Source organism: Balaenoptera physalus (genome assembly GCF_965194825.1).
Source record: "Balaenoptera physalus genome assembly, chromosome: 16".
Lineage (NCBI taxonomy): Eukaryota > Metazoa > Chordata > Mammalia > Artiodactyla > Balaenopteridae > Balaenoptera > Balaenoptera physalus.
In genome coordinates, this window is record NC_138898.1 from 50,604,268 (window position 1) to 50,631,178 (window position 26,911).

Here is a 26,911-nt window from a genome sequence, read left to right on the forward strand (position 1 = left end):
AATTCTCCTCCCCGTATCAGCAACTGCACATTCCAGCGGCAGCTACTCACCTTTGGGAGTTTTCCCGGGCAATTTATCAGATGATTGTCTTCAAACCAAGAGAATGTGCTTGCAGAGCATCTGGTTACTCTCTCTTTTAAGGACGGGTGTGGGCTGGCCTGTTACTATCACTGTTTTAAAGGTTGGCGGATGGGACCTAAGAGTGGTTGTTTGGCTTGACCCTGAGAGGGAGGTGGGGGACGGACAGCAAGGGGGACGGACAGCAAGCACCTTGCAGGACAGGGTCAGCACTCAGCCCTCAACTCCTGCCTAGTAGAGGGAAGATCGCATTCCCATTATCTCCAGTTAACCTCCGTTCACTAGCTGAACGGCCCACTGGTGCGATATCTCCGCGTCCGTGAGGTGAGACTCCAGTTTCTGAGCTGCGTTTGTCAGTGTCCTCGGGTTCCGTGGATTTGCTGAAGGGCCTCTGAGGGAGGAGGGTTGCCAGCCGATCGAGGTTCCTGTCCCCCCGTCATGTCCTTCAGGAAGCACATCTCTGCTTTCCTTCTGTATGTGGGCTTCCCTTGGATATTTTGTTTGAAGGTTGACACATGTGGCTTTAAGTTTGAGGACCAATGACCTTTAGGGTCCCTTCTATTTTTTTTTTTAATTAATTAATTTGGTTGCACCGTATCTTAGTTGCGGCTCGAGGGCTCCTTAGTTGTGGCATGTGAACTGTTAGTTGCGGCATGCATGTGGGATCTAGTTCCCCGACCACGGATCGAACCCGGGCCTCCTGCATTGGGAGCACGGAGTCTTAACCACTGCGCAACCAGGGAAGTCCCAGGGTCCCTTCTATTTCTAAAATCTTGAGTGTTCGATCCCTTTATAAGTAATGACACAAAAGGTCCTTGAAAGCTCATTTTCAGTTTTTCAGCTCCGGTAATTGTGTATCAATTGTGGATGAATTTTTGGTAAAAATTAAGATGTTTGAGAATTCCCTGCCCCATTCCATCCTCAGCAGTCTTGAGGCGCCGAGGGTGGGGCGAGTAGGAAAGCATCCCGAAGGTGAAGGTGAAACTCAGGTCTCCACCCAGCACTGCCTCGTCTCTGCCCCGGATTTAGCCACACCCACTCAGCAGTGTCCCATCCCCAGAGCTGAGAATCACTTTCACAAGGAACCACCGTGCCTCAAGGGGGTGGGGCTGATTTTCCTTCCCGTCAGTGTGGTCCTAGGAGGATTGTCGGCAAGACGACAGTCATGTGACCATGTGGGCCAATCGCAGCTCTCTCTCAGAGATGTGCCTCCTGGGGGCAGAGATGAATGCCTCTGGAGCTGGGTCATCCCAAGGGCAGTGCCGTGGACCCCAGCTGCTTAGATTGCTGGGACTGCCCTGGTTTCTGTCCTTCCCAAGGCCTGTAAATTACCCAGGATCTATCTGGTTCCTCAGCCCTTTCCCAGTGCTGGAAAGACACCCAGGCTTTTTTTCCTTCACCATGTCTCTCATGAAGGGGCTTCCCCAGGCTTATGTGACAGTCCTGAGTAACTCAGAAAGCCATTCACCAGGACCTCCAAGGGGCCCCCCACCTTCCCTGGGGCGTTTGCACAAGAGCATCAGTAATGCTCTGCTCTCCCGGGGGCTGGGGGGGAGTCGGGCAGCACAGGTCTTGAAACAAGGACAATACTGTTGTGTTTTCATTGTACTCTGTGTGACCATCCCTGTGACACAGGATTTGAGGACCCATCATTAAGCCCCCAGGATGGTAAACTCCTGAAGGCAGAGCGTATCAAAAGTCAGCGACTGGTTAACTCATTTATCAAAAGAATGAGCCCAGAAGCTAAAACACCCAAAGACGGATTTCACGTTATTTTAGTTCAGAGCCCTGTACCTGGAGACATGCATCCCTTTTAATAATTTGGTTCATTCTTTTACTTCTGATTTAAAAATAATACTTCAGACCATGGGTGGGTCCCTTAAAGAGTGTGATTTTCGCACATGCTGGGCAGCTGAGCCTGGACAGCGGAGGCCCAGCTCCAGGGCTGAGAAGTGGGCGGCACCTCGGGGAAAGCGTTCAGGAGAGTCCAGGGGCTGCGGGTGAGGAACCGGCTCTGGGTCTTGGGGTCCTTCCCTTCTTCCCTCCCCACCTGTTTGCCCAGTGTTGGCATCCCTGGTATCCATGAAGGGATTTCAGAGTCTTCAGGGGAAAGGATTTGGTAACCGGAAATTAGAGGCTGAAAGGGCTGTGGGATTCCCCCTAGAGCAGGAGACACTGAGGGAGACAAGATGGTCCACGTGTCTAAAATCAGTCCTCTAGACCTTCCGTGTCCAGCGCAGGGGCCACTAGCCATGTGAGGCTGGGGAGGGGTCAAAATGCAGAGTTCAAATCGATGTGATGTGTTGTGAGTGTGAAAGACATACTAGGTTTCAAAGACCTAGCCTGGAAAAAAGGAAAATATCTCATCAATAGCTTTTAAAATGTTGATGACATCATAAAATAAGATTTTGGGTATATTGGGTGAAATAAAATATATTGTTAAAATTAATTTCACCCGTTTCTTTTATTTGATGGGGCTACTAAGAAATTTAAAATTACGCCTGAGGGTTGGACAACGCTGTATTAGAATAACATTTAATTAAAATAAATTTTTTAATTATTATTATTATTTTGGCTGCATTGGGTCTTTGTTGCTGTGCGCGGGCTTTCTCTAGTTGCGGCGAGCGGGGGCTACTTTTCATTGTAGTGCGCGGGCTTCTCATTGCGGTGGCTTCTCTTGTTGTGGAGCATGGACTCTAGGCGCGGGGGCTTCAGTAGTTGTGGCGCGTGGGCTCAGTAGTTGTGGCTCGTGGGCTTAGTTGCTCCGCAGCATATGGGATCTTCCCTGACCAGGGATTGAACCTGTGTCCCCTGCATTGTCAGGCGGATTTTTAACCACTGCACCACCAGGGAAGTCCCAACTTATTTAATTTTTGCTTGCATAAACCTACACAAAAGGCATGTGTGAAGGTACATTGCTAACTATTGCAAATTGATCAATCTGATCTACTAGCACAACTCTTAAGTTCTTTAAGATAAACTCTGAAGTTCTCTTGGGTAGGTAAAATAGTTTACCCATTTTGAGTACCTATTTTGAGGTTTGAGTTGGGTGAGGGTTAGCCGATCCCTGACAATCTGGCTGAAGTTTCAGACCAAATTCACGTGAATGGATATTTATTAAATAAGCCTTTATTCTGATGCAGTCCCCTAAGGTTCATACAGCCTCTTCTCCAGGCTCCATGCAGTCCCAGATCTCTGCTGTTTTAGGTGCTAAGGCAACACTTTGCATGAAAAGCTCATTCACGACAGGTGATACAATAGGGTCAGGATTCTGGTATCCTTGCTGTCAGCATCAGACAATCATATCTCCCTACACCAGCGGTCTTTTACAGGAACGATTATAAGGAATCAAGTGCCTTTCCGAAGAGTGCAGGCCTAATGCCTCCCTGGAACCTAAACGCTATTAGTACCAGGATGGCGTGTGTCTCAAAATATCTTGGCCTGTCCACATACCTTGACTGTCTTAACACTGTTCACGCAGTGGTAGGGAGTATCTTAAATATTTTAGCAAACCACATTTCTACCTCTGTCAGTGAGAGCCCATTGCTAACATTCATCATGCTTTTTAACAAGTCATTAGGAAGTCAGTAAAAATTCACTTAGCAGGCCCTCAGGTATTGGCAGGTGGGCATGGCAGAGGCGGCAAGGAACTTGGACCTGTAACATCTCGCTGAATTGTTGAAGTATTTAAGTCAGTTCCAGACATCACAGCACTATCTTATGAAGAGCACAAATACTTACTCATACCTATTTGGTTGATCCAAACAAGATCAATGAGATATGGGCTTCCCTGGTGGCACAGTGGTTAAGAATCCACCTGCCAATGCAGGGGACACAGGTTTGAGCCCTGGTCCGGGAAGATCCCACATGCTGCGGAGCAACTAAGCCCGTGCACCACAACTACTGAGCCTGCACTCTAGAGCCCAAGAGCCACAACTACTGAAGCCCACGCACCTAGAGCCAGTGCTCCGCAACAAGAGAAACCCACGTGCAGCAACGAAGACCCAACGCAGCCAAAAATAATACATAAATAAAATAAATAAATTTATTGAAAAAAAAGATCAATGAGATAAAAGTTGGTGAATTATCAAAAAGTTTGTTGAGAACATTCAATCTTCTGTCCTAAGTGTCATTTCCAACTAGAAAGGAACAAACACTATTCACCATAGCAATCATGCTAAAACATGAATTTTATGTTGAAGATACATGGCCTCAAGGTGTCAACAGTCCTTGGGAGAAAATTATTAAAATTAAGGTTTCCTATCCCATAGGTTGTCTTTTCACTTCGTTGATGGTTTCTGTGCACAGCTTTTTTTGAGTTTGATGTAGTCTCACTTGTTAATTTTTGATTTCGTTGCTTGTGCTTTAGGTGTCATGTCCAAAAAAATCATTGCCAACGCCCATGTCAGGGAGATTTTTTCCTGTTTTCTTCTTGGAGTTTTTGTTTCAGTATTAAATTATTTAAATCTTTAATCCATTTAGAGTTCATTTTTGTGAATGGTAAGATAGGGGTCTAGCTTCATTCTATTTTATTTGTTTATTTTTAATTTTTATTGGAGTGTGGTTGATTTACAGTGTTGTGTTAGTCTAGCTTCATTCTAAAATAAAGGTTTCAGTGTTAAGGGAAAACTGTTTCTTAGTCTTAGAAACTCAACTCACTGATGATAGGATATAGAACAAATATAGATGTAACTTAAATTTTAAGGTTATCGGTATATAAATATACTCTTTCTCCCTGATCTTTCTAGATCAAGGCTTCTCAACCCTGACACTATTGACACTTCGGACTGGAGAATTCTTTGTTGTGTGGGGTTGTCCTAAGTATTGTAGGATGTTTAGCAGCATCGGTGGCTGCAACCCACTAGATGCCGGTAGTAACACACCCCCCACCCGCCCCTGCCCCGCCCCGCCCCCGCCAAGTGGTGACAATGAAAAAACCCTCGAGATTGTGCCAAATGTCCCCTTGGGGGCAAAATCACTCTTGGCTGAGAACTACTACTCTAGACCAGGACCAATGGGCTAACCCAGTGCTTGGCTAGAAATGCAGAATCTCAGACGCCCTCCCAGACCCAGCAAACAAGTCTGCATTTTGGTAAGGCCCCAGCCGATGTCACACCCACGCCCCTGCTCTCCGCCCCCCGCCCCCCGCCCCCCGCGGCCCCCTCAGAGTCAATGCCTCTCATTGCAGGAGGCAGATGAAGCCCTGCTGAGTAACCTGCGCCTTCAGATCGAAGCCCAGTTTCTGCAGGATGACATCAGTGCGGCCAAGGACAGGTACAAAAAGGTAACCATGACCCTTCTGTAGCCCTTCCCCCCAGAAAACCAGTTCAGGGCACTCGTGGCTGAAAAAAATGGGGTGGCTGGGGTGGGCTGCCCTGTGTGCGGTGCCCCGAACCAAGCGGGGCTGGGCTGGTCACTGGACGGCACTTGGTGAGCCAGACCTGCGGGGCTGTGGGAGGGGTGGCAGTGTGTGTGTGTGTGTATGTGTGTGTGTGTGTGCATGGGGGGTATGTGCGTGTGTGCGTGAGTGTGTGTGTGTGCGCATGTGTGTGGGGGGGTATGTGTGTATGTGTGTGTGTATGTGTGTGGGGGGTATCTGTGTATGTGTGTGTGTGTGCGTGTGTGTGTGCATGGTGTGTGTGTGTATGTGTGTGCATGTGTGTGTGTATGTGTGTGGGTGTGTGTGTGTGTGTGTGTGTGTGTGCGTGGGGTGTGTGTGTGTGTGCACGTGGGGGTGTGTGTGTGTGTGGGTGGGTGTGGGGGGGTATGTGTGTGTGTGTATGTGTGTATGTGTGTGGGGGGGTATGTGTGTATGTGCGTGTGTGTGCGTGTGTGTGTGTGCATGGTGTGTGTATGTATGTGTGTGCATGTGTGTGTGTGCATGGTGTGTGTGGGTGTGTGTGTGTGTGGGTGTGGGTGTGTGTGTGTGGGTGTGTGGGGTTATGGGTCGGGGGGAGCCAATATCTGTGCAGGACGTTACAGTCCACAGAGTAATTGCACACAGATCCGTCTGGATTAAGCTGTAGCCTGTTGACTGGTTCAGCTCAGAAAATGGAGAAAATGCAAAAATCGTAATTTTTTAGCGCTGTCTCTGAGGGAACACATGGCATGCAGGGGCCTCCTCGCATGTAGCACTGTGCTCTGCCCCCACCCCCGCCAGCTTCTCACAGGCCTCACGTTGGGGGGGCCTTGGTGTTCTGGAAAAGTCCAGTCCTGGAGCTGTGTAACCAAGGGCCAATGGCCTAACCTCTCTGAGCTTCTTCATCTTCAAAATGCAAACGCCAGACTCTCCTTCCTGCACAGCCGTGTTATCTGAGCATAGACACCTGTGGGCCTGGCCCTGACCCTCAACCCTCAGGGCTGACCTCTCCAGGGGGCCTGGCCTCCCTCCAGCTGCAGTGTCTGCGTCTATGCCTCAGGACGGATGTGCACCAGGCAGCGGAGGGCAGGTCTGCCTCACAGGAAATGTTGGGGAGTTAATGCCCCCAGAGCAGCCTCAGCCAGGAAGGGATGGAGTTGGTGGACACGTACCCCAGTTCCCTCTGCACCGGCTCCCAGAGAGCCCCGCTAGGACTGGTGCCCACAGGGGTAACTCACCTGATAACACAGGTGTCTCACCTCCCCACTCCACTGCTCACGTTTCCTGGCATCTTTGCCCAAGCAAACTATTTGCACCCAGATCCTTCCCCCAGGGTCTGTATCTTACTCAGCTGGGGCTGCTATAACAAAGTACCACGGACTGGTGGCTTATGAGCAACAGAAATTCATTCCTCTCAGCTCTGGAGGCTGGAGCACGGAGATCAGCGTGCCGGCAGGGTTGGGTTCTGGTGAGGACCCTCTTCCTGGCTTGCAGACGGCTGCCTTTTTGCCACGCACTCACCTGGCCTTTCCTAGATCCGTATCCATAGAGAGAGTGACTGCCTTTCTTATCAGGGCACTAATCCCACCCTGGGGGCCCCACCTTCATGCCCTCATCTAAATCTAATTGTTCCCCAAAGGTCCCACCTCCAAACACCATCCTGCCGGGGGTTAGGGCTTCAGCACATGAATTTTGGAGGGACACAACTTTCGATCTATAACTGTCTGCTTCTGGGGAAACCCACACTGAGGCGACGTGAGGTAATATGGGTGAAGCATCTGGTACAACCTGGAACCTGGCAAGTGCTCAGGCAGCATCAGAGTCCCTTCCTGCCTCTGTGGGTGCCTGCTGCATTGTCTCACTGAATCCCAAAAAACAGCCTCAAGAGACAGTGTCCTAGGTTCCCTGTCAGCAGAGCCTGAGGTGCATATAGGTGGGGTGGGGGGCAGGAAGGCGCAGGGGAAGGGGCTGAGCTGGAGTCCAGGCTCAGCCTGATCCCATGGGGGCTCTGGAGCGTGAATCGCACCACAAGCTTGGTCCCACCTTGAGGCAAGGGGGTTGGTCTTGTGTCCTGAGCCAGGAGTCATTGGTCCGGGTGGGGGATGGTGTGGCATTGGGGGCAGTTGCATAGCTTCCTGGCAGGATGACCACTGTGTGGCCGAGGGCAGTTCTGCGGAGGGGGCAGCTGTGCTACGTCCTCAACTCTCATGCACAGAGCAGGCCCAGGTGATCTGCTGGTGAAAGGGACCAGGCATTGCCTTCAGGTTGTTAATCCCTCTTTTGTGGAAGAACTGGAGGTTTAGGAGGTTTGAATACCTTGCCTGAGGCCACATGCAGCTAGTGAGTGAGGCAGTCCGGGCCGGACTGGCCACAGCCTGTCCTCTGAAGCACCGCCTGTGCTGCAGTCAGCAAGGTCCTTTGTGCCCTCCGGGGACTCTTTGTCCCCCGTCCCTGATTTTCTGATAACCCTGCATCCTGGGCGCTATGGAGACAGCCGCAAGGCAGCCACGGGACTGAAGGGAAGGTGACAGGAACTAAGCCTCGGTTTATTCATGGAGCCCAGTGTTCTCATGCAGATTAAAGGAGGCATAAAGCGTCCTCCGCACCCATCACGGTCTGTCCTGTTTGTGGCGGTGGGACACGTGAAGGCATTCATCCCGCGGGTCACCTGGTGCCGGAGGGGAAAATGTGGGGAACTCAAGTTCTCATGAGAACGCTTTCCTCCCCCAACAGAATCTTCTGGAGATTCAGACCTATGTCAGCATCCTGCAGCAGATCATCCAGACCACCCCACAAGCAGCCGCCATAACCAGTGGCATGAGAGAGGTAAGAACGGGAGCCCAGGCGGCTGGGAAACTGCACGTGGGGATTCGTCCTGCAGCCCCGGGGGCCCAGAGACCCAGGGAGAGGCGTCAGGTCACCCCCACTGCAGGTTCACGTTCAAAGTTCACTCTTCTGCTCTTTCACTCAGACGGTGAACGTGGGTATTTAGACATCTGGGGACATAAACTGTGCCCCTGACCATCTTCTTAGGTATTTCCTCTTGAGGATTACGGGCTGTCCTTCCTTGTCTAGTTTATAAGAAACTACCAGACTGTTTCCCAAGCGCTGTAGCACTGCTGCATCCCCACTGGCAACGGATGGGAGTTTCTGTTGCTTTGCTTCCTTGTCAACGCTGGGTATGTCGGGTTTTTATTTTGGTTTTGCCGTGTGCTACTCTAATAGGTATGTTGTGTATCTCGCTGTACTTTTAACTTGCATCCCCTCACGCCTTAATGATGTTGAGCATCTTTTCATGTGCTTATTTGCCATTCGTATAGCTTCTTTGTTGGACTATCTACCCAAGACTTTTGCCCATATTTTTTTATTGGGTTGTTTGTTTTCTTATTCCCCTTATCAATTTGGCCATAATTTTGAGTACAGAGAACCTCAGACAATTAGTGACTCTATTTTCAAGGTCAGGCTCTGCTAGTCTGGGGCATGAAAACTCTTGGGAAAGGATAGAGGTGATTGAAGCCGATTTTAAAAAAAACTGGGATTTGGACGTAAAACCTTATTCCCAATATAATGTTCCAAATCCCTTCCTCACTTAGCTCTCTAGCAGGGCAACAGGATATTGATGTATTTTTTTCCCTAATGTGGTTTATGGGATTTTGTGATGCATGATATGATATTGTAAAAATAAACTGAAAAGGATGCAGCTTAAAACAAAAATGTCATGTGTCCTTTCTCCAGAGGAGTGTTACGCTGGGACAGGGTTTTGTAGACTGTTCAACTGAGAAGACTCTGGGTTTTTCTGCAAGGATGACTTAGGACAGAAGTCTACCCAGGCCCACACCCTGGAGAACCAGTGGAGAACTGCTTGATGTTTGTTTGAACCTAATTTTTTATATCAAAGCTAAAGAAATCCCCAAATTTGCTTTCAGAGACACTTTTGAACCCTGCCAAGTAACATCTAAGAGGCAGGAGAGTTACTTTTTTTGGCCTTGATGGGGATATTCTTGTCCACACTGCCCACCAATGACCCCAACTGAACTGGGGTTGCCGCTAAGGCCTAAAAAACAGCTTCTCCTAAAGCATAATTTTCTTTGTCAGAGACTTCTTTCCAGACACTTTATTTCTGTTTTGCAGACATTTTTCCTTTAATTCGTAGGTGTTTTACATCAGAGCACACTTTTAAAATCACATCATCTGTTCCCTTGTAACCCTATTCTTCTGAGTTGTACTAATGTAGAGCCGTCTAGACCTAGTTTGATAGCGTCAGTGATCATCAGAGACACTCAGCATCGTTGCCTGGGAGCTTGAGACAAATGCAGCATCTGCAGCCCGACCCCCAGCAGACCCACTGTGTCAGAATCTGCATTTTAGCAAGATGCTCAGGGATTCGTGTGCATGTTAAAAAGCAGATTTAGAAAGAATCACATTCTTTATTAATCTCAGCTGAAAAATTCTACCTACGAGCTAGGTGGTTGCTTTCAGGTTTGCTCCTTTGACTCTTGTTACTGTCCTAGAAAATGCCAGTTGAGTTTGCACAAAGGATATGATTAACATTGCTTCCTAGGAGCGCGGGGTTAATGTGTCCATAAAGCATAAAGTCAGTGTCCTGTAGCCAGAGGTCCCTGGGGCCACCCCTGTGGTCAAATCAAGCTGGGTTTATTATTCCCCCCAGGAGGGGAGGGTGTACGCCGTGGATGGGGGCCTGCGCTGGCCTGGGTGCTCTCGGGGGGTGGGGGGCTGGTCTTATGGCTGAATATCCCCCGAGTCTGTACCTTGGAGGCCGAGGTATGGGGCGAGGCGAAGGCCGTGCTTGGTAACTAGGCATCACCACTTGAGGTAGTGGTCATTTCTGTGGTTACACGGTGGTCGCTTGGTCTGAGCTCAGACACAGTTGCAGAGCCGGTCTTGTTTCTGTCTTGTTCCCCTGGGATCCCAGAGTGACATCTTTGGATGTTGAGGTGGCATCGTCTGTAAGTTTATAAGGAGGGAGCATCATTCTGGGGGTGTTGGTTAGTGCCGGCTTCCAGCTGACAGCTGCCGGCTGTCTTCCTTCCTCTACAGTAAGTATCCAAGGGCCTCCTGTGTGCGAGGCACTGTAGGGGCACCTGTGGGTGGGCATGGGGAGGATGTAGTATAAGTAGGAGCTGGGTGGTGAGGAGAGGTGGGGCCAGACAAGCAGGCCGGGCCCTGGCGGGGAGGTGGGTGAGGAATTTGCACTGTGTCTGCGTCCGTGCTGAGGCTGCAGGTCTCGGTGGGCATGTTTGCACATCCCATGTAGTGGTACCCAGGACGTGAGTCCCCTCTGCTCCCAGCTGTCCCCATGGCTGTGTCTTTGGTGCAGGGAGGCGGGAGCCAAGGCACAGAGAAGCAGGGAGGACAGAGACAGAGGGAGAAACAGACTGACAGACACAAGGAGAGAGAGACACACAGAGAGACGGAGACAATGCACGTCTCCACTGAGAGACTCAGAAATAAACACACCATCCTTCGGCAGCTCTGTCCCCAGACCCGCTCCTCCTCCCTCGCTCTCACTTTCTCTGTGTCTCATTGCTCTGGCCACTTTGCAGGCAGCTGCAGAGCAGGGGCACCTTCAGTGAGTGGCCGTGAACGTGCTGGGCTGTGACTCTGCCCAGTGGGTGGGGGGTGGGGGGTGGGGGTCTCCGTGTCAGAAGGCGCTGCTCTAGAGAGGCCAGGCTGTCAGGAAGGGGTTTGGATGTTTCTGAATAATGTGGAGAGGCTGGTGGGAAAAGGGCAGCTGCTCTGCCGAGTGTGGAGAGGTTGAGGGTGGACCTCCTTCTGGAACATTCCGGGAGCACCGACCGGGCTTCCCCTGTCGCCATGGCCCCTGCTGTGTGCCATGGGGATGGCTCAGCACAGTTGGTGGCTCTGGCTCAGGGCTCAGACTTAGAAAACAAAGCGAAAAGGCAGTGAGTGGCCACAGTGGGCCCGCCTGAGTCAGCTTGGCTGCTGTGACAAAATACCATAGACCAGGTGGCTCAACCAACAGACACTTATTGCTTACAGTTCTGGAGGCTGGAAGTCCAAGGTCAGGGGGCTGGCAGATTTGGTCCCTGGGGAGAACCCCATCCCGGCTGGTAGACGCCACCCTCTCCCTGTCCTTTCCTGTCCTTTCCTTGCTGCCCACATGGAGGAGGGGGCCCTGGTGTCTCGTCCTCTCCTAATAAGGACACTAATCCCATCATGGGGGCCCCACCCTCATGACCTCATCTAAACCAACCCTCCTGCCAAAGGTCCCACCTCCAGATGTCATGCATTGGGGGTTAGGGCCTCGGCCTGTGAACTTGGGGGGACGTAAACATGCAGAACACAGCGACCCCTCTCCTCCGAGTGTGAGCATGCTGAGTCTGGCTTCTTTGTGCAGGCGAAGCTCCTGACAGAAAGGGAGGTGGCCGCCCTGCAGAGCCAGCTGGAGGACGGCCAAGAGGTGCTCTGCCTCCTGCAGGCCCAGAGAGCCGAGCTGCAGGCCCAGGTATGCCCGCCCCTCCTGTCTGCTCCTTTCATTCAGGTGTCACGTGCCTGCAGAGGTGTGCACTCGTGCATCTAGCGCTGTGAATTCTACAAACTCAACACACCTGTGTCCTCAGCCCTCAGAGCCGCAAACAGCATCCCCAGTGGGGTGACCAGCCGTCCACTTCCTGGGATGCCTTCCTGCCCAGACTGGAAAAGCCCTGGGCCAAGGGGGGCAGCAGGTCCCACTAATTCGTTGCCCCCGGAGGTCCCCCACAGGCCCCCTTTGAGTCGCTGCCCCTCCCCCACCGAGGGTAAGCTATCCCCACTCCTGCATAACCGATGTTTTGCCCAGTTTAACCTTGTTTTTGAAAATAAGAAATGGACATACGTTGGGGTTTTTACCCTACGCTTGCGCGAATCTGTGCTTCCTGTTTCTCTTCTCATGACCTAAACTCTCTCCTTTGGAATTTGACTGCAACCCGGGAGACAGTGGTTGTGTTGGGATTTGCTCCTGCTCATAATTTGTTAGCGGAAACTTTGCATTTCCACCCCACCCCTTTTCCTTTTTTGGTGAAGCTTAGTTTGCAAATGAGCAAAAAAGCTGTTTGCAAACTTGGCAGGAAAGCTCAGTCCTGTCTCTGTGGCCTTCCTTCGTGGTTAACGAGCTTCGTGGGTCATCCCACCCCCGCCAACCCTGTGATTCCTCGTTTTCTTTCTGTCGTTACTGTACACCGGGCCATTCTGATGGGGACGTTGGGTTAGAATACGCTTCTTACGCTGTGTAACCATTTTTCCCAGATCCAAAAGTAAATTAACGTTCGGTTTGACAAGTACACATAAGGGACAAGAGAACAAAAATTTTAAAAAAATCTGCCCCTCTAGAAAACCTAGACCATTAAAGGCTATATGTTACTTTGTTTCTATCCCACCAATGCCTGACAAGATCAAACCCTGCAGAAACCCATGATATGTGGTGCTTTTGGTGGGTACACGGTGTCCTCCAGATCTCAAGACTTGAGTACAGAATCCTGATTCCTGCCCCACCCACTGCCCAGCCCCTCCCTGTGCAGCAACTCAGGGGCCACGGAGAGCGAACGGGGGCCTGGGGATGGTCCCCCAAGGCAAAGACCCCAGCTCAGGAAAGCGAGTACTGTCCTTAAAATGCGTCCTGCTCTTGTGACAAACCACAGCTTGGGGACCAGATGCACCGTTTTGGTGACTTGGTGAGTGTGTGGTTTCCTCTGAGGCCCTGAGAGGATGGAGGGAGGGTCAGGGTGTGTGAGTGTGTGTGTGTGTGTGTGTCATGTGTGTGCACGTTTTTATATGTGTGCATGTGTGCACGTGTGTATATGTCTGTATGTAAGTGTATGTGTATATGTGTGTGTATGCGTGTATGTGTATATGTGTGTGTATATATTTGTGCGTTAGTGTATGTATATATGTGTGTAAGTGTATGCGTGTGTAAAATATGTGTATGTAACTGTATGTGTGTACGTGTGTGTAATGTGTGTGCATGTTTTTATATGTGTGCATGTGTGTATGCATGTGTATGTAAGTGTATGCGTGTATGTAACTGTGTGTGTACGTGTGTGTAATATGTGTGCATGTTTTTATATGTGTACATATGTGCACTGTGTATGTGTATACGTGTGTCTGTGTGTACGTCTATATGTGTGTATATAAGTGTATGCGTGTATGTTTTTGTGTGTATGTGTGTGTACATGTGTGTGTGTGAATGAGTGTTTGGAGAAGTGGATGCACACCCAGTCACGGTTCTAGACACCAGTGTTTTCCAAACCACCATTTACAACTCATTACTGGGTTGTAAAATGAACTCAGCAGAATCAACTGGCTTGAGAAAAGAAGGAATTCACAACACTAGCCTAAGACCGAAGAGGAAATGACAGGGTGCATGGCGAGTAGAGGCAGGATTTATTTTGTGAAACCTTTGTTTTAAATATATCTGTATGTGTGTTTAAGTATATAGATTTGTGCAAATACACACACGTACTTATATCTTTGTATGATGTCTATGGTTTGTGATGTAAAATGTGGCTCTTCCAGTGGCCGCGGCGATAAGATTGAAAACCTCTGCCCGAGAGACTAAGAAGGAGCCCAGTCTCCTTCTCAGGAGATGAGGGAGCCCAGCCTGATGTGGTGGGCACATCAACCAGTGAAGTCCGGTTCCAGGGCGAAAAGAATGCTTGTCTCTCTGTGGACACATGTGCATTTATTGACTATAAAATTAAGACGTTTCATAAAGGATTAGCCTAGTTTCTGAGAATATGAGATAAAGCTCTCTGCTTGGCCGCCTGTACCCACCCGTAGCTGCTGCACAAAGACTGGCTTGTCTAACTTTGAGGTCGTTGTCTCTCTAACTGGTGGGGTTTCACTGTCTCTTCTGTGCCATCCCCCCCACCAGTCCCCTGCCGAGCAGTCTGGTGAAGCCCCTGGACCCTTTCTCAGAAAAATGTTAAAGGCATATAGCTTCTGTCAGAGGTTTAGGACTATGGGAGGCGTAAGCTAAAGAGGCTTCTTTATTGTACTTTGGTTCTGCCCTTGTTTTTTGAAGGTTCTCATTTATACCTGGGGTATCAGAAGAAACATTTCAACAAAGTGTCTTGTTGGAAATTAATAGCCCCAGCCATCATCTGATGACTTTCTTTCTTATCCCATTCATAATTAAAAGTTACTAATTTGAAATTTTATATGTTTATTTTACATTCAAAGTCTTTGGTAAAGTCACATGTTAAGGATGGCTGAAATAATTTCAGAGGAGCTCTCTTGGAGTAGTTGTAGAGAAATGCATTTGAACTAATGTGGTATAAAACTGTAATAAAACAGAAATTTCATGTATTTGCCAAAATTCTGAGTTTGTAAAATTACCTTCATTTCTTTGGCATCACATACTTAACATTAATAATAGTAAAATAAGATATCGACATTTTCCATAAAAAAAAAGAAAAATGTTAAAGGCATAAAATAAAGTACATAGAATTAAAAGGAAACCAATTATATTGAAACAAAATAATATCTGCCGAATTAGTTATCAAAATATTGCCAAAGCATTTCCTCCATAATAATATATGTGCTTATAATAAATAAAACCTAGCAGGGGGTCTGATGAAACAAGAGTCATATTAGTTTTCTCTTGCGGCCATAATAAATTTTCACAAAGGTCAGGGCCTAAAACAGCACTTCCTTGTGATCTTACGGTTCTGCAGGTTAGAAGTTGGGGCAGGCTTGGCTGGTTTCTCTGCTCTGGGGCTCACAGCCCTGAAATGAAGGTGTCGGCCGGCCTGGGTCCCCCGTATCTGGAGGTTCTTGTTGGGGGATGGGCCGAATCTGCTTCCTGTCCCGTTCCTGTCATTGGCAGAATTCCCTTCTGTGTGCCGCTGGGACCAAGGACCCTATTTCTTTGCTGGCTGTCGGCCAGGATTTACTCCAGACGCCGTCCACCTTCCTTGGCATGTGGCCCCTCCATCTTCAAGGACAGCAGTGGTGCTTCAGATCTTTCTCGTGCATCTAATCTCCCTGATTTCTGCTCTTAAGGGCCCGTGGAATTAGGAATAATCTAGAATAATCTCCCTGTTTTTTAAGGTCAGCTGAGTAAGAAGTTCCTTTGCCGAGTAACGTAATATATTCATGGGCATACGGCTAAGAGGCAAAGGTCATGGGGGGCAAAGGTCATGGGGGCCGAAAATCTGCCTAATTAGCTTGAATCAAAACACGCATGTGGCAGGACCCACCTGAGAGCTTCTGACTCAGTGGGTCTGGGGCGTGGCCCAAGAATTTTTATTTCTAAATTCCAGATGCTGCTGCTGGGCCAGGAACCACACTTTGAGAACATTGATGTAGGGGTGGGTCCCACGTTGGGCCAGAATATTCTACATCTCGGGCACCGGGGTTCCTGGCTCGGGGCCTCCATAGCCTTATTCACGAGATGTTCACGGCTGGCTTTTTGCTGATTTTAAAAGGCTGTCGTGACTTCCCAGTGGAGTAGCTGAGCTGAGCGTTCCAGGGGAGACTCGTCAGCCTAGCCCCTCAGCGGGGCCAGGGCCATGACTGGGGACATGGTGGGGGCCAGGGGAGGGGGAGCTCCTTGCAGCCTGAGGGGTCCAGCCGGCAGGGCTGTGGCAGCTGGTTCTGCCTATGGTTAGGGCATCTGATGCTTCTGGAATCCTCCATCACAGGGTCCTCAGGGGGAGGTCCCGGAACCAGCAGCACCAGCGTCAGCATCACCTGGGGGCTTGTCAGAAATGCTCGTTCACGGGCCCGTCCCAGGCTCACGGAACCAGGGACTCCGGAGCGGGCCCAGCATCTCGTTTAACAAGCCCTCCAGGTGGCTCCGCAGGCTCAAGTTTGAGAACGTTGGTCCACAGGTTGCCCAGGACCGCACCCACGATTGGAGCTGAATGTGGACCACACACGAGACCCCTGGGGACGGCACTTCTTCCAGGCGGACGAGAAGGGACAGGCGTTCTGGTTCTCTAAATTGCATCTGCTGAAAGTTTCTGTGACAGGAAAGTGAAAAAAGTCAGATTATTGGGAAAGTATACGCCTCCCAGGTGTGATTTCTCGTTAAAGTCCCTTAGCACCACCTGGTGGTAGATTTTGGTAAGACAGCGTGTAATCGGTGAAGGACACTTGATTTCTTTTTCCTTTTTGAAATGACCTTGGAGCCAAAGGAGTCTGGGTGCCTAAAGGGACTGAGGCAGGAGGTCACCTCTCCAGATGGGCTCACTGTGAAGCACTGGCCCGGGTCCCTAAGGACCATGCTGTGCAGAGGCAAGCCCTGCAGCTGTGCTGAAACCCTTATCTTTCAGCCGTTTCTGGCCAGCCCCATGCGAGGTCCGGGGAACACTGAGCAGAGCCTGGCCTGACTCCTGCTCCGGCCGCGCAAGCCCGGTGGGGAGACGGCTGTCAGCCGGATCTAGCGGTCCAAGCGGAGACACACAGTCACCTAGCTCAAGATGAAGTTCCGGCTGCCTAGAGGCCCACACCTTCCACCTGCCTCTTTCCAGCCACCAGGGCTGTCTGTGGGCTGCTCTCTCCCCCTCTCCTCTCTGGACCCCTCCTGCGGATCCTGGTACCAGCGCCTCTGCTCCTCACTTCTCTCTCTGCGCGTGGCTTGGCTTCTGCAGCACCTGGACCGGCCCCACCTCCTCCTGGAAGACTTCCGTGATGTCCCCAGCATCCTGGGCCTCTCCGTGGGTTCTGTGACACCTTGGGCTTGTTCCTGTGACCGAGCTGCCTCCCCCTCTGGACTGTGGGTCCTGGAACGAGGGTTTCTTTCTCCCACAGTCCGGCTGGGGCTGGACGGCATCTGAAGCCAGTGCCGAGATCACTCCCATCAGAGACGTTGCGTTAGCCCCCTTTGAGCTGCTGAAAGCGGGGCTTTTACTGGTTTTCCTGAATACCTCGCCGTCTGATGAATGGTTTAAATTATTGAGCTATAACACCCAGGTGCTGCGGGCACAGCCCTTTCCTGCTCATGTGGGAGAAAGCTCAGCTTTGATGAAAGGCAGTTGTGATCAGCTTTCATGCCCTCCTGCTGCCCGGTTGACACTGGGATCGCTGGACCCCAGCCATGCCAGCCTGTGACCCGCACGCTTCGTTCTCAGGACTGCTCCGTGGAAATGGAGAGGCTTACGTGGGGATTCATCCACTCCGGATGGCTTCTTGTCTCTGAGATTTGAGCCTCAAAGGGGTCCTTTGAATTCCTTACTTCATGGAAGCATTTCCTAGAGTGTGTGAACGCCGGTGTGGGTAAGAGCCTGTGGCCACACCAAGAATCAGGGGCTGTGCCTCAGTATTTGACATCCCAGGAGACTGTTTGAATGGAGATAATTTTTAATGAGGAACAGAAACCTGGTCAAACTCGCTTGGTTTATTTTGAAATAATTTTAGACTTCTAAGAAGCTGCAAAAATAGCCCAGAGGTTTCCCGTACTCTCCACCCAGTTCCCTCAAAGTCAACCTCTTAATAGCGCAGCACCAAGGTTGGAACCAGGACATTGTCGAGCACGCCATCCCGGTAACAGATTTGCCTGAAATCTCACCTGTTACCCTGCTCACGTGTTTTCTGGTCCTGGATCCTGCTTGCATTCAGCTGTCCTATCTCCTCAGCCCCCTCCAGTCTGGGACAGTTCCTGCCTGTCTCTGTTTCTCATGACCTTGATGGCCAGTCCTCCTGTGGGACGTCCCCCCATCTGGGCTTCCCTGATGCTTTCTCGGGGCTGAGCTGAGGCTCTGCGTTTGTGGCAGGAACACAACAGAAGTGATGGGTCCTCCGTGCCTCTCACCACGTGGCTGTGTCTTTGTACTGGCGGTGCCACTTGCGTCACCTGGGGTGGTGTCTCCAGCTTTCTCGACTGTGAAGATATTTTCCCCCAAACGAGCAAGATGTAAAGGGGCTGATGACGTTTGGGAACAGGGCGGGCGGCGGGAGCCGCTCACTCTCCCCGATTCCCTCTTTTCTGTCTTTCGCCAGCTCTCTCATCTCTGTTGCCTTTGCCTTTTGGCTTCATGTCTCTGTCTTTCTGAAGAATTGCCTTTCTCAGTTTCTCCACGTACTTTATGAAAGATTGTTGCTCCAGGGTGGCAGCCTCAGACCCCGGGCTTACGTGTCCCAGTGAGTCTAGAACCTGCCACCAAGTCACCGCTATTCCTGAGATCCCTTCCCAGATGCCCAGGGAGGAAGCATGTGACAGGCCAGCCTGAGTCCTGGTTCTGCGGCTCTGGTCAGGGGAGTGTGGTCACACTGCTGCCCGGACACTTCCTACGTGTGAGATGGGACAGTCATCAGACATGGGGACAACACAGGCCAGTGGACGGCTTCCCAGAGTGTCTAGTGCATGTACCTCTCCCTCTGTTCCTTCCTTCCTCCCTTCCTTCCTTCCTCCCTTCTTCCTTCCCTCCCTCCCCCCCTTCCTCCCTCCTTCCCTTCCTTCCCCCCTTCCTGATGCAACAGATCCATTCCTGACAACCTTTGTCAGCTGAGTCTGCCGGTGTCCTCACTAGGGACGTCACACGGCCACATCTGTACATAAAGTGAGGAATCAGGCTGTCGCAGGAATAATCACCCTCTCATGTCCAATGCGCTCGTTTAGCTGCACGTGTGAGGCGTCTTGTGGTGGACATACGTGAGGTTGGATTCAGATACCTGTCTAGTCCCCCGTGACTCAAAAAGTGTGACCTGGAGACCAGAGCCATGGGCATCGAGTGAGAGCCACTTAGAAATGCAGACCCCGGGCTTCCCTGGTGGTTCAGTGGTTAAGAATCCGCCTGCCGATGCAGGGGATACGGGTTCGAGCCCTGGTCCAGGAAGATCCCACATGCCGCAGAGCAACTAAGCCCGTGTGCCACAACTACTGAGCCTGCGTTCTAGAGCCCGCGAGCCACAACTACTGAGCCCGTGTGGCACAACTACTGAGCCCGTGAGCCACAACTACCAAAGCCCAGGCGCCTAGAACCTGTGCTCTGCAAGAAGAGAAGCCACCGCAATGAGAAGCCTGCGCACCGCAAGGAAGAGTAGTCCCCGCTTGCCGCAATTAGAGAAAGCCCCCACGCAGCAACAAAGACCCAACGCAGCCAAAAAAAAAAAAAAAAAAAGAAGTAACTATCCTTTAAGAAAAAAAAAAAAGAAAAGAAATGCAGCCCCTCCAGCCCCACCGGACCTGCTGAGTCAGAATCTGAGCTTAACAGTATCCTTGGGGGGTTCAGATGCACGATGAAGTTTGAGAAGCTCTCTTCCAGGAGAAGTGGGTTTGGTTTGCTTGTTCTATTTTGCTTTTGAGAACCGGCCATGCCTGTTAGATCTCTTCTCTTTGGGAAAATGAGGTTGTACTAAGCTTGTAAATCAGTACGCTGCAGCCCTTTAGGGGTTGTCACAGCTCTTACTGTGACTACGAGGCCACCTCTTTTTATTTTCCCACCTTAATTTTGATTTGTCCTGCATTAATATGTAAATAGTGTTTCCCTGAAGTTATTTTATTTATACACATGTGCGAGTGTGCACAAACACACACACACCCTTTAGCTACCAATGTAACTCTACTGATCAGAAATCAGGAGAAAATTAAAGTGCCATAGTGATTGAATAAGATCAAGGAAACTTCCTCCCTTAATTATTTCAGTAAAAATAGCATCTTATCTATTTAGTACATGTTCTTCTTTTTACTAATTTTTCAGCTGTCAGATTTATGCTAACTCAGTAAATTATGAAGAATGTACTTTTTCTGAGTTGTCCATTTTATTCCATGGACGGCAGTTTTCGTTTCAGTTTCTGGGGTTGTCATCTTCCCACTGCCTTTGCGGGGTGGAGGCTCCGCTAGGGCAGATCTCCAAGGGTGCTGATGCCAGCGTAAGGAGAAGGGGTTCACATCCCTCTGTGGCTTAAGGATTCCCTGCTGACAGAGAAACAGAGAAACAAACCCACAGAACAAATAAAACTGGATATGCCGCGTCCAGGGTCTCCCTGCTGGGTCTCTGTCTTAAGGGAGACGGCGGGCTGGGTTTCCTTACAGCTGTGTCTTTGCCCACAGACGGCGGCCCTAGAACAAGCCATCAAAGATGCCCACGAGTGTTACGATGAAGAGATTCAGCTCTACAACGAGCAGATTGACACCCTGCGGAAGGAGATTGAGGAGGCCGAGAGGAGCCTGGAGAGGTCGTCCTACGACTGCCGGCAGCTGGTGGTCGCCCAGCAGACCCTGCGGAACGAGCTGGACCGGTATCACCGGATCATCGAGAACGAAGGCAACAGGTGGGGTCAGGGATGGGCAGAGCCCGCGGGCACAGCGCCCACCTCTCTGGCTGGCCACTTACTTGTTCCACAGATCTTTGCTGACTGTTTCCTGTGTTCCTGTTCTAGGCAGTGGGGATGTGGCCAGGAGGGGAACCCCCAAATCCGTGACCTCACAGAACTTGAATGTTAGTCCGGGAGACAGGATGAGTGGGTCTGTAGCAGAGGGTGTGTGGCCTGTGACCTGTGCCCTGGAGTGAATTGCAGCAGGGAGAGGGGAGAGGAGGCGGGGGTGATGGGGGAAGTGTTTGAATGTCAAGCAGGGGGTCAGAAAGCGCCCATGGAGAAGGCTCCCTTCAGCTCACAGGCCTCTGGGGACATGAGTGTCTTAACACAGAGGACGATCAGGCGTGGTTATTGAGATGCTGCAGGTGAGGGGCCTGCACGGTACCTGGAGCTCAACCAGTGCTCAGTGTCGGTGTTATTACTGCTGCTGCCATCGTGGCTCTGACCACCTGGCTGGGTCAGTAACGTGGCTGTCGACAGGCCGTCTGGTCTCCTCCACGTAATGGAACTTTGACTTGAACTCCATTGGGAAGTAGGTCTCTGTCTCCATCTCATCGTCATTCACAGCTGCACCTGCATCGTCTACTGTCCATTTTCTAGATGTATTAATACATCTATATCGGGACTTCCCTGGTGGCACAGTGGTTAAGAATCCGCCTGCCAAAGCAGGGGACATGGGTTCGATCCCTGGTCCGGGATGATCCCACATGCCGCGGAGCAACTAAGCCCATGCGCCACAACTACTGAGCCCGTGCTCTACAGCCCATGAGCCACAACTACTGAGCCCGTGAGCCACAACTACTGAGCCCGTGTGCCACAACCACTGAAGCCCGTGTGCCTAGAGCCTGTGCTCCACAACAGGTGAAGCCTCCGCAATGAGAAGCCCACGCACCACAACGAAGAGTAGCACCCGCTCGCCACAACTAGAGAAAGCCTGTGCACAGCAACAAAGACCCAACACAGCCAATAAATAAATAAATAAATGTATTTAAAAAAATACATCTACATCACCTATGTCTACACCTATACCTACACATACGTCTGCATCTATGTCCTCATCATCTGTATGTGTGTACATCTACACTGCATCTACATTATCTACCTCATCTGTAGCTACACCTACAGCATCTTCATCTCCACCTACACCTAAACCTACCTCTACATCACCTACATTTATATCTACATCACCTACATCTACATTATCTGTATCCACATCTACATCATTTACATCTGTGTCACCTACACATACACTTATATCTACATTATCTATAGCTACACCTACATCTTTATCACCTAAATCTACACCTACACCTATACGTCATCTATACCTAAGTCACCTGTATCTACATCATCACGTACATGCACATCTACAACGATGTCTCCATTATTTATAGCCACACCTGCACCTACATCTATGACTACATCAATGTCTGTATCTGTAGATATTCAGAGAACGGACTGAGGCCAGCCCCCTCCTATACGGACTCTGATTCTCTATTAAGTTGAGGTTCTTCAATTCAGTCTTGCTGATTTTGGGGGGTTTAGATTGAGTTAAAAGAGAAGCACCCAGACATAGGAGCACTTCCTTCCCTCTCGCTGGGGCTCTGTCTTGGCTGTGAGTGCTCTAATGTGTGGGAGGAAAAGCAAGACTTTCTTTTGCTTTCTCTAGTTCTGGTCAACATATTGTGCTGAACTCTATATTTATGTCACAGTGAATGCTTCATGCACACATATACAAAAATAAGTCTTGAACGGGTATTTAAACATCCTTGTGAAAATTTTTGTTTTGGAGGCAGGGTTTCATCAAAAGGTAACTGGATACCCCTTTTGTTGGTTTATATATAACTCTTAATTTTGATATAATTTCAAATTGATAGAAATGTTGCAGGCACAGAACAAGGAAATTCCGAATCCTCTTAGATTCACCAGCTATTTATGTTTTGTCTCAATTGCTTTATCTTTCCGCTCTGATTATATATAACTATTTTTTTAAAAAACCAGTTGGAGATATTATACCTGGGTTGCCCTAAATACTTCAGCCTGGGCTGGCCATTCTCTTATTTAAAAAATACTCCAGAACAAAAGAGTTACAATTTTTTTTATAAGTGTGTTTCACAGCTTTGACTTGAGCTCAAAGAGATGATTATTCCTTTCCGTTGTCCTCCAGTGTGTAGATGTGTTTGTGGTTCATGAGCAGTTGGATATGGAGAAAGCCTTTTTCATTTTTGCTGGACATTAGCGCATCCCTCTTGCCCGCCCCCCCCCCCCATCTGTTTGGCTCAGTGAATTAAAGCTGGAGACCACCCTCTTTCTGGTTCTTTTTGCCAGGCTGAGCTCCGCCTTCACTGAAACTCCAATCACCCTGTACACCGTGAGCCACGGAGCCTCCTTCAGCCCTCGACACGGTGGGAAAGGTGAGTCCCCAACCCTGGCTTCTGTGACTTTCTGTCCTGGGAAAAAGAAAAAAATCAAGCGGCTTTCTCCCTAAACTTAGCATTCATACTCCCCGTCCATCTGGAGACTCAGTGCTTTTATGTGAGGTCCCTTCACTCCCTCACTGATGTCCTCCAACAGGTGCTGAGTGACTGAGTCAAAAAGTTTACAAGGAGAAAATCAGATGGGGGTTAGGCCACCTCAGGAAGGCCGTCCGTGAACACGAGGCATTTAACTGGGGAGAAAAAGTGCAGCTCAACATTCACTTTGGCAAGAAGTGAATACTGAATTGTATGTCTTCATCGCCCCGCCCCCGCCAGTGAAATGAACTCTTTTATGCAGAGGTGCTTGATCTAGTGTCAGGAGCAGAGTAGATGCTCAATTTTTGCTCAGTTCTCTCTCCCATTCAAAACTGAGCAGAAATAGCTTGGTGGGCAAGCGCAGCTTCTGCCTTCAACGTTTGGTCCTTTGGGGATGGTTTCACGCGCCTGTGAGATGTCAGCTCACAGCTCAGTCTCCCCAGTCCTGAAGGAACAGAACAGTGCCTGGGAGAAGAGAAGCCTGTGCTTATAGTGCCTTCAAATCCAGGGGTCTCAGAAAGCTCAGAGGGCTTTGCAGAGATGGGGTCCCAGAGTCAGAACGTTGCTGCCAGGGGCAGGGGTCCCCAGACACACAGGGCCAGCTCCAGGGGCGGGTGGCCATGTTCAGGGTGCTGGGCTTGATGCTGTGCGGTCGCTGTCTGGACGTTCTTCACAGTTTTGATTAGCGGGCCCTGAAATTCGGCAGCTGGTCCTGCCAGTAAGCCCTTCTCCACACCTGCTCCCAGCCACCTGCTTTGTCGTGTCCCCCCTGCGTCCCCCCCGTCATGGCTTCACGGCCTGCTCACTCTGCTGTGTCGCTGAGGGTCAGCCCCACGGGAGGCCCTTGCTCTGTGCAACTGAGCCCTCTGATTAACGAAGGAAGGGAGGGGCTGGAGAAGACTTCGGGATGAAAAAGTTAAAAAAAATCACTGTGAGCAAAGCTGGAAAGCCTCCTGGATGAGGCAGGGTGAGATTTTGTGTTAAACTTTCAGTTCTTCCTCTTCGCTGATCTGAGGAAATGCATATGGCCTCGGGCACGGGGGATTCCTGTTCTGAGTCTGAGAGCATCACTGCCTCTTGTTGCCCAGGAGGAAGGGGATGCTGAGCAAGGGGTGGCTGTGTTCACCTGGCCTGGGCTGCGAGCGGGACAAGGGAGCTACTCCCCATGGCCGAGGCCATTCCAAGCCCGTCAGAGGCCCAGGCAGTTGTGCGTTGCTCCTTTGGGGAAGCCTGAGGCGAGGGTGCCCTGTGGACTGGGTTTCCGCTGTCTGCTCTGTGGATCCCACTGTCCCCTGTGAACTCGGGGGGCAGGGGGCTGGGTGGGCACTGGAGCCCTGCTCCCACAGAGTGTTACTGCAGGAACATCGCGGATCTCAGTCTGTTGTACCCAGTGTGATGGGAACTGTGGGCGCCTCCCTCCCCTCTGCAAGCCCAGAGGGGCCGAGTGACTTGTCCAAAGTCACACAGTGGCCAGCAGAGCTGGGTCCTCAATGTGGGCCGTGGATGCTTCAGACCCAGGGATCTTTTCCTGTTGCTTTTGATCATACGTAGGAAACCCCACCCCAGCGCTAGGCAGGGGGCTCCAAGATAATTAGTGTATTTTTCAACAAATACATTTTCTTCCTCTTTCATTGGTGATGACACTTGCCTCATTGTCCTTTTTTTTTTTTTTTTTTTTTTCTAAAAGATCTCACCAGGGCTGTGCAGGATATAACAATAGCAAAACCAAGACAAAAAGGCCTCCCCAAGAACGTTCCAAGGAAAAAGGAGATTATAGCGAAAGACAAAGCAGATGAAAGTCTGGAAGAGGCACCACTGAGAGGTCCTGAAGACCCGAAGCCAGGGCAGATGGTACTTAAAGAAGAGGGTGAATCTAAGCTTGAATCAGGGGATGGAGAAGCAAGTCCCCCGACCGTGGACGGGGCTCCGGAGGATGTCCCAGACGGAGGGAAGATAAGCAAAGCCTTTGAAAAACTAGGCAAGAAGGTCAAGGAGAGGGTGAAAGGCCCCAAAGAACCCGAGCCCCCCGCTGACCTGTACACCAAGGGGCGGTATGTGCTGGTCTCCGGAGATGCCAATTTCGTGGACCCAGGCTTCTGTTCCTTGTCCGTCCCCGCCAAAGGGGGCGTGGTGGTTACCAAGGGGGACGACTCTGTGCGTCCTGACAGCCACGTGGAGCCCTCTCCCCAGCAGCCGGAGCCCCCTCTGGAGGACGGAGAGGGGCCTCCCCAGGGGAAAGAAGATGGTCTGGAGGACGGAGAGGGGCCTCCCCAGGGGAAAGAAGATGGTCTGGAGGACGGAGAGGGGCCTCCCCAGGGGAAAGAAGATGGTCTGGAGGACGGAGAGGGGCCTCCCGAGGGGAAAGAAGATGGACACCCCCCTACTCCGCCCACTGCAGACAAGGGGGATGAGATGAATGCCGAAGAACTGAAGGGCCCCCAGGGGAAACAGGATGGCCAGAAGGAGGAGGAGGGGGCCGGGGAGCCCTGTCCCGCAGTCACGCCTGGTCCAGAGGGGCCGTCTACACCCCAGTCTCAAGAGCCTCAGGTCACTCAGGGTGAGTCCGACGGGCCTGGAGCTCGGAGAAGCAGCCTGCCGGCGAGAAGCCCTCCCAGGACGCTGGCCTATGAGAAGGTGGAGGTGATGGAATCCGTTGAGAAGTTTTCCACCGACAGCTTCCAGACATACGAAGAGACTGCTGTGATCGTGGAGACCATGATCGAGAAGACGAAGGCAGACAAGAAGAAGCTGGAGGAGAAGTGCTCTTCCAATGCCTAGGCTCGAGGGGAGAAAGTGCCTTTGGGCCACTGTTGGGAAGTGCTTGGATACTTTAGGACGAACCATACAAGACTGAGGGTTCTTGTTTGGATTAGACCATAGTTGGCCTGTCTGGCTTGCCAGTGAAGCCTTCATTAAAGCGTTTTCTTGGCTTGCACATCCTTTGTCTAATTAACAGGGGCTTTGGGCTTCGAGGTGGGTTAGCCTCGCTCAGGACAGGGGCGCTCTGTTAACAGGCGCCAAGCCGTGCTCGTTTACGAAAGAGACGAGCCCTTCGTACGGGTCACTGAGAGACGCGTTAGAGGCTCCGAGTCTGGATTTCACGCAGAAACGTGTTAGATGATGGATTGGCTGGCTTTCTCTGCATTTCAAGCACAAACATTTGATCACATGAGGAGGGTTTTGTTAGAAGTAAAACAATTAAAGGTGTCTGTCTTGGTTTGGGTTCCCCCAGAAGCTGATCTCGCAGCAAGGATTTGATGTAGTTTCTGGGGGATGTGGTCTCAGGAAGTGCCAGGAGGGCAGGGAGACGGCGGTAGGGAGATGGGCTACCAGATGGGTCGGTCCTGTGGGCGGCTGGCGCTTGGCCCCCACCCCTGGGGGCTCTGGGAGATGGGGTAGAACGTGCGCCCCAGAGTTACCCTGCCCGAGGGTGAGGGAGCTGGTGTATTGACCCACCAACGCCGGTCAGTCAGAAGGGAGCGCTGCTCCCAGGGCGTTGACTTTGGGGACCAGGAAAGCCCTCAGCAGAGAAGTACAGGTGCAGGCGTTTGGACGTCAGGCATGGAAATACATGGAAATGGTAAGGGTCACGGGATGTAAGTAGGGGACCATGGCCACCTGCCACAGAGTATGTGCTGAATGTCCGTTTGTCTGAGTCACTTAGAATTTGTCACTCAGAGAT

General features: G+C 50.8%; 1 protein-coding gene across 5 annotated transcripts in view; it reads left to right on the plus strand.

Annotated features, from left to right (window-relative positions):
* Window positions 1-26,164, plus strand: part of BFSP1 (beaded filament structural protein 1) — a gene marked incomplete at its 5' end in the record, with an annotated part of 67,080 nt that extends 40,916 nt beyond the window's left edge. For 4 of the 5 annotated variants that reach the window (XM_082431689.1, XM_082431690.1, XM_082431688.1 and 1 more), the window contains 6 exons: window positions 5,267-5,362; window positions 8,171-8,263; window positions 11,817-11,924; window positions 20,451-20,671; window positions 23,045-23,130; window positions 24,917-26,164. In XM_082431689.1, the coding sequence (XP_082287815.1) occupies window positions 5,267-5,362; window positions 8,171-8,263; window positions 11,817-11,924; window positions 20,451-20,671; window positions 23,045-23,130; window positions 24,917-26,007 (1,695 nt within the window). In that variant the 3' untranslated portion in view covers window positions 26,008-26,164. The remainder of the gene's footprint in view (window positions 1-5,266; window positions 5,363-8,170; window positions 8,264-11,816; window positions 11,925-20,450; window positions 20,672-23,044; window positions 23,131-24,916) is intronic. The other variant, XM_082431687.1, reaches the window with a different exon arrangement.
* Between the last annotated feature and the right edge of the window lie 747 nt (window positions 26,165-26,911).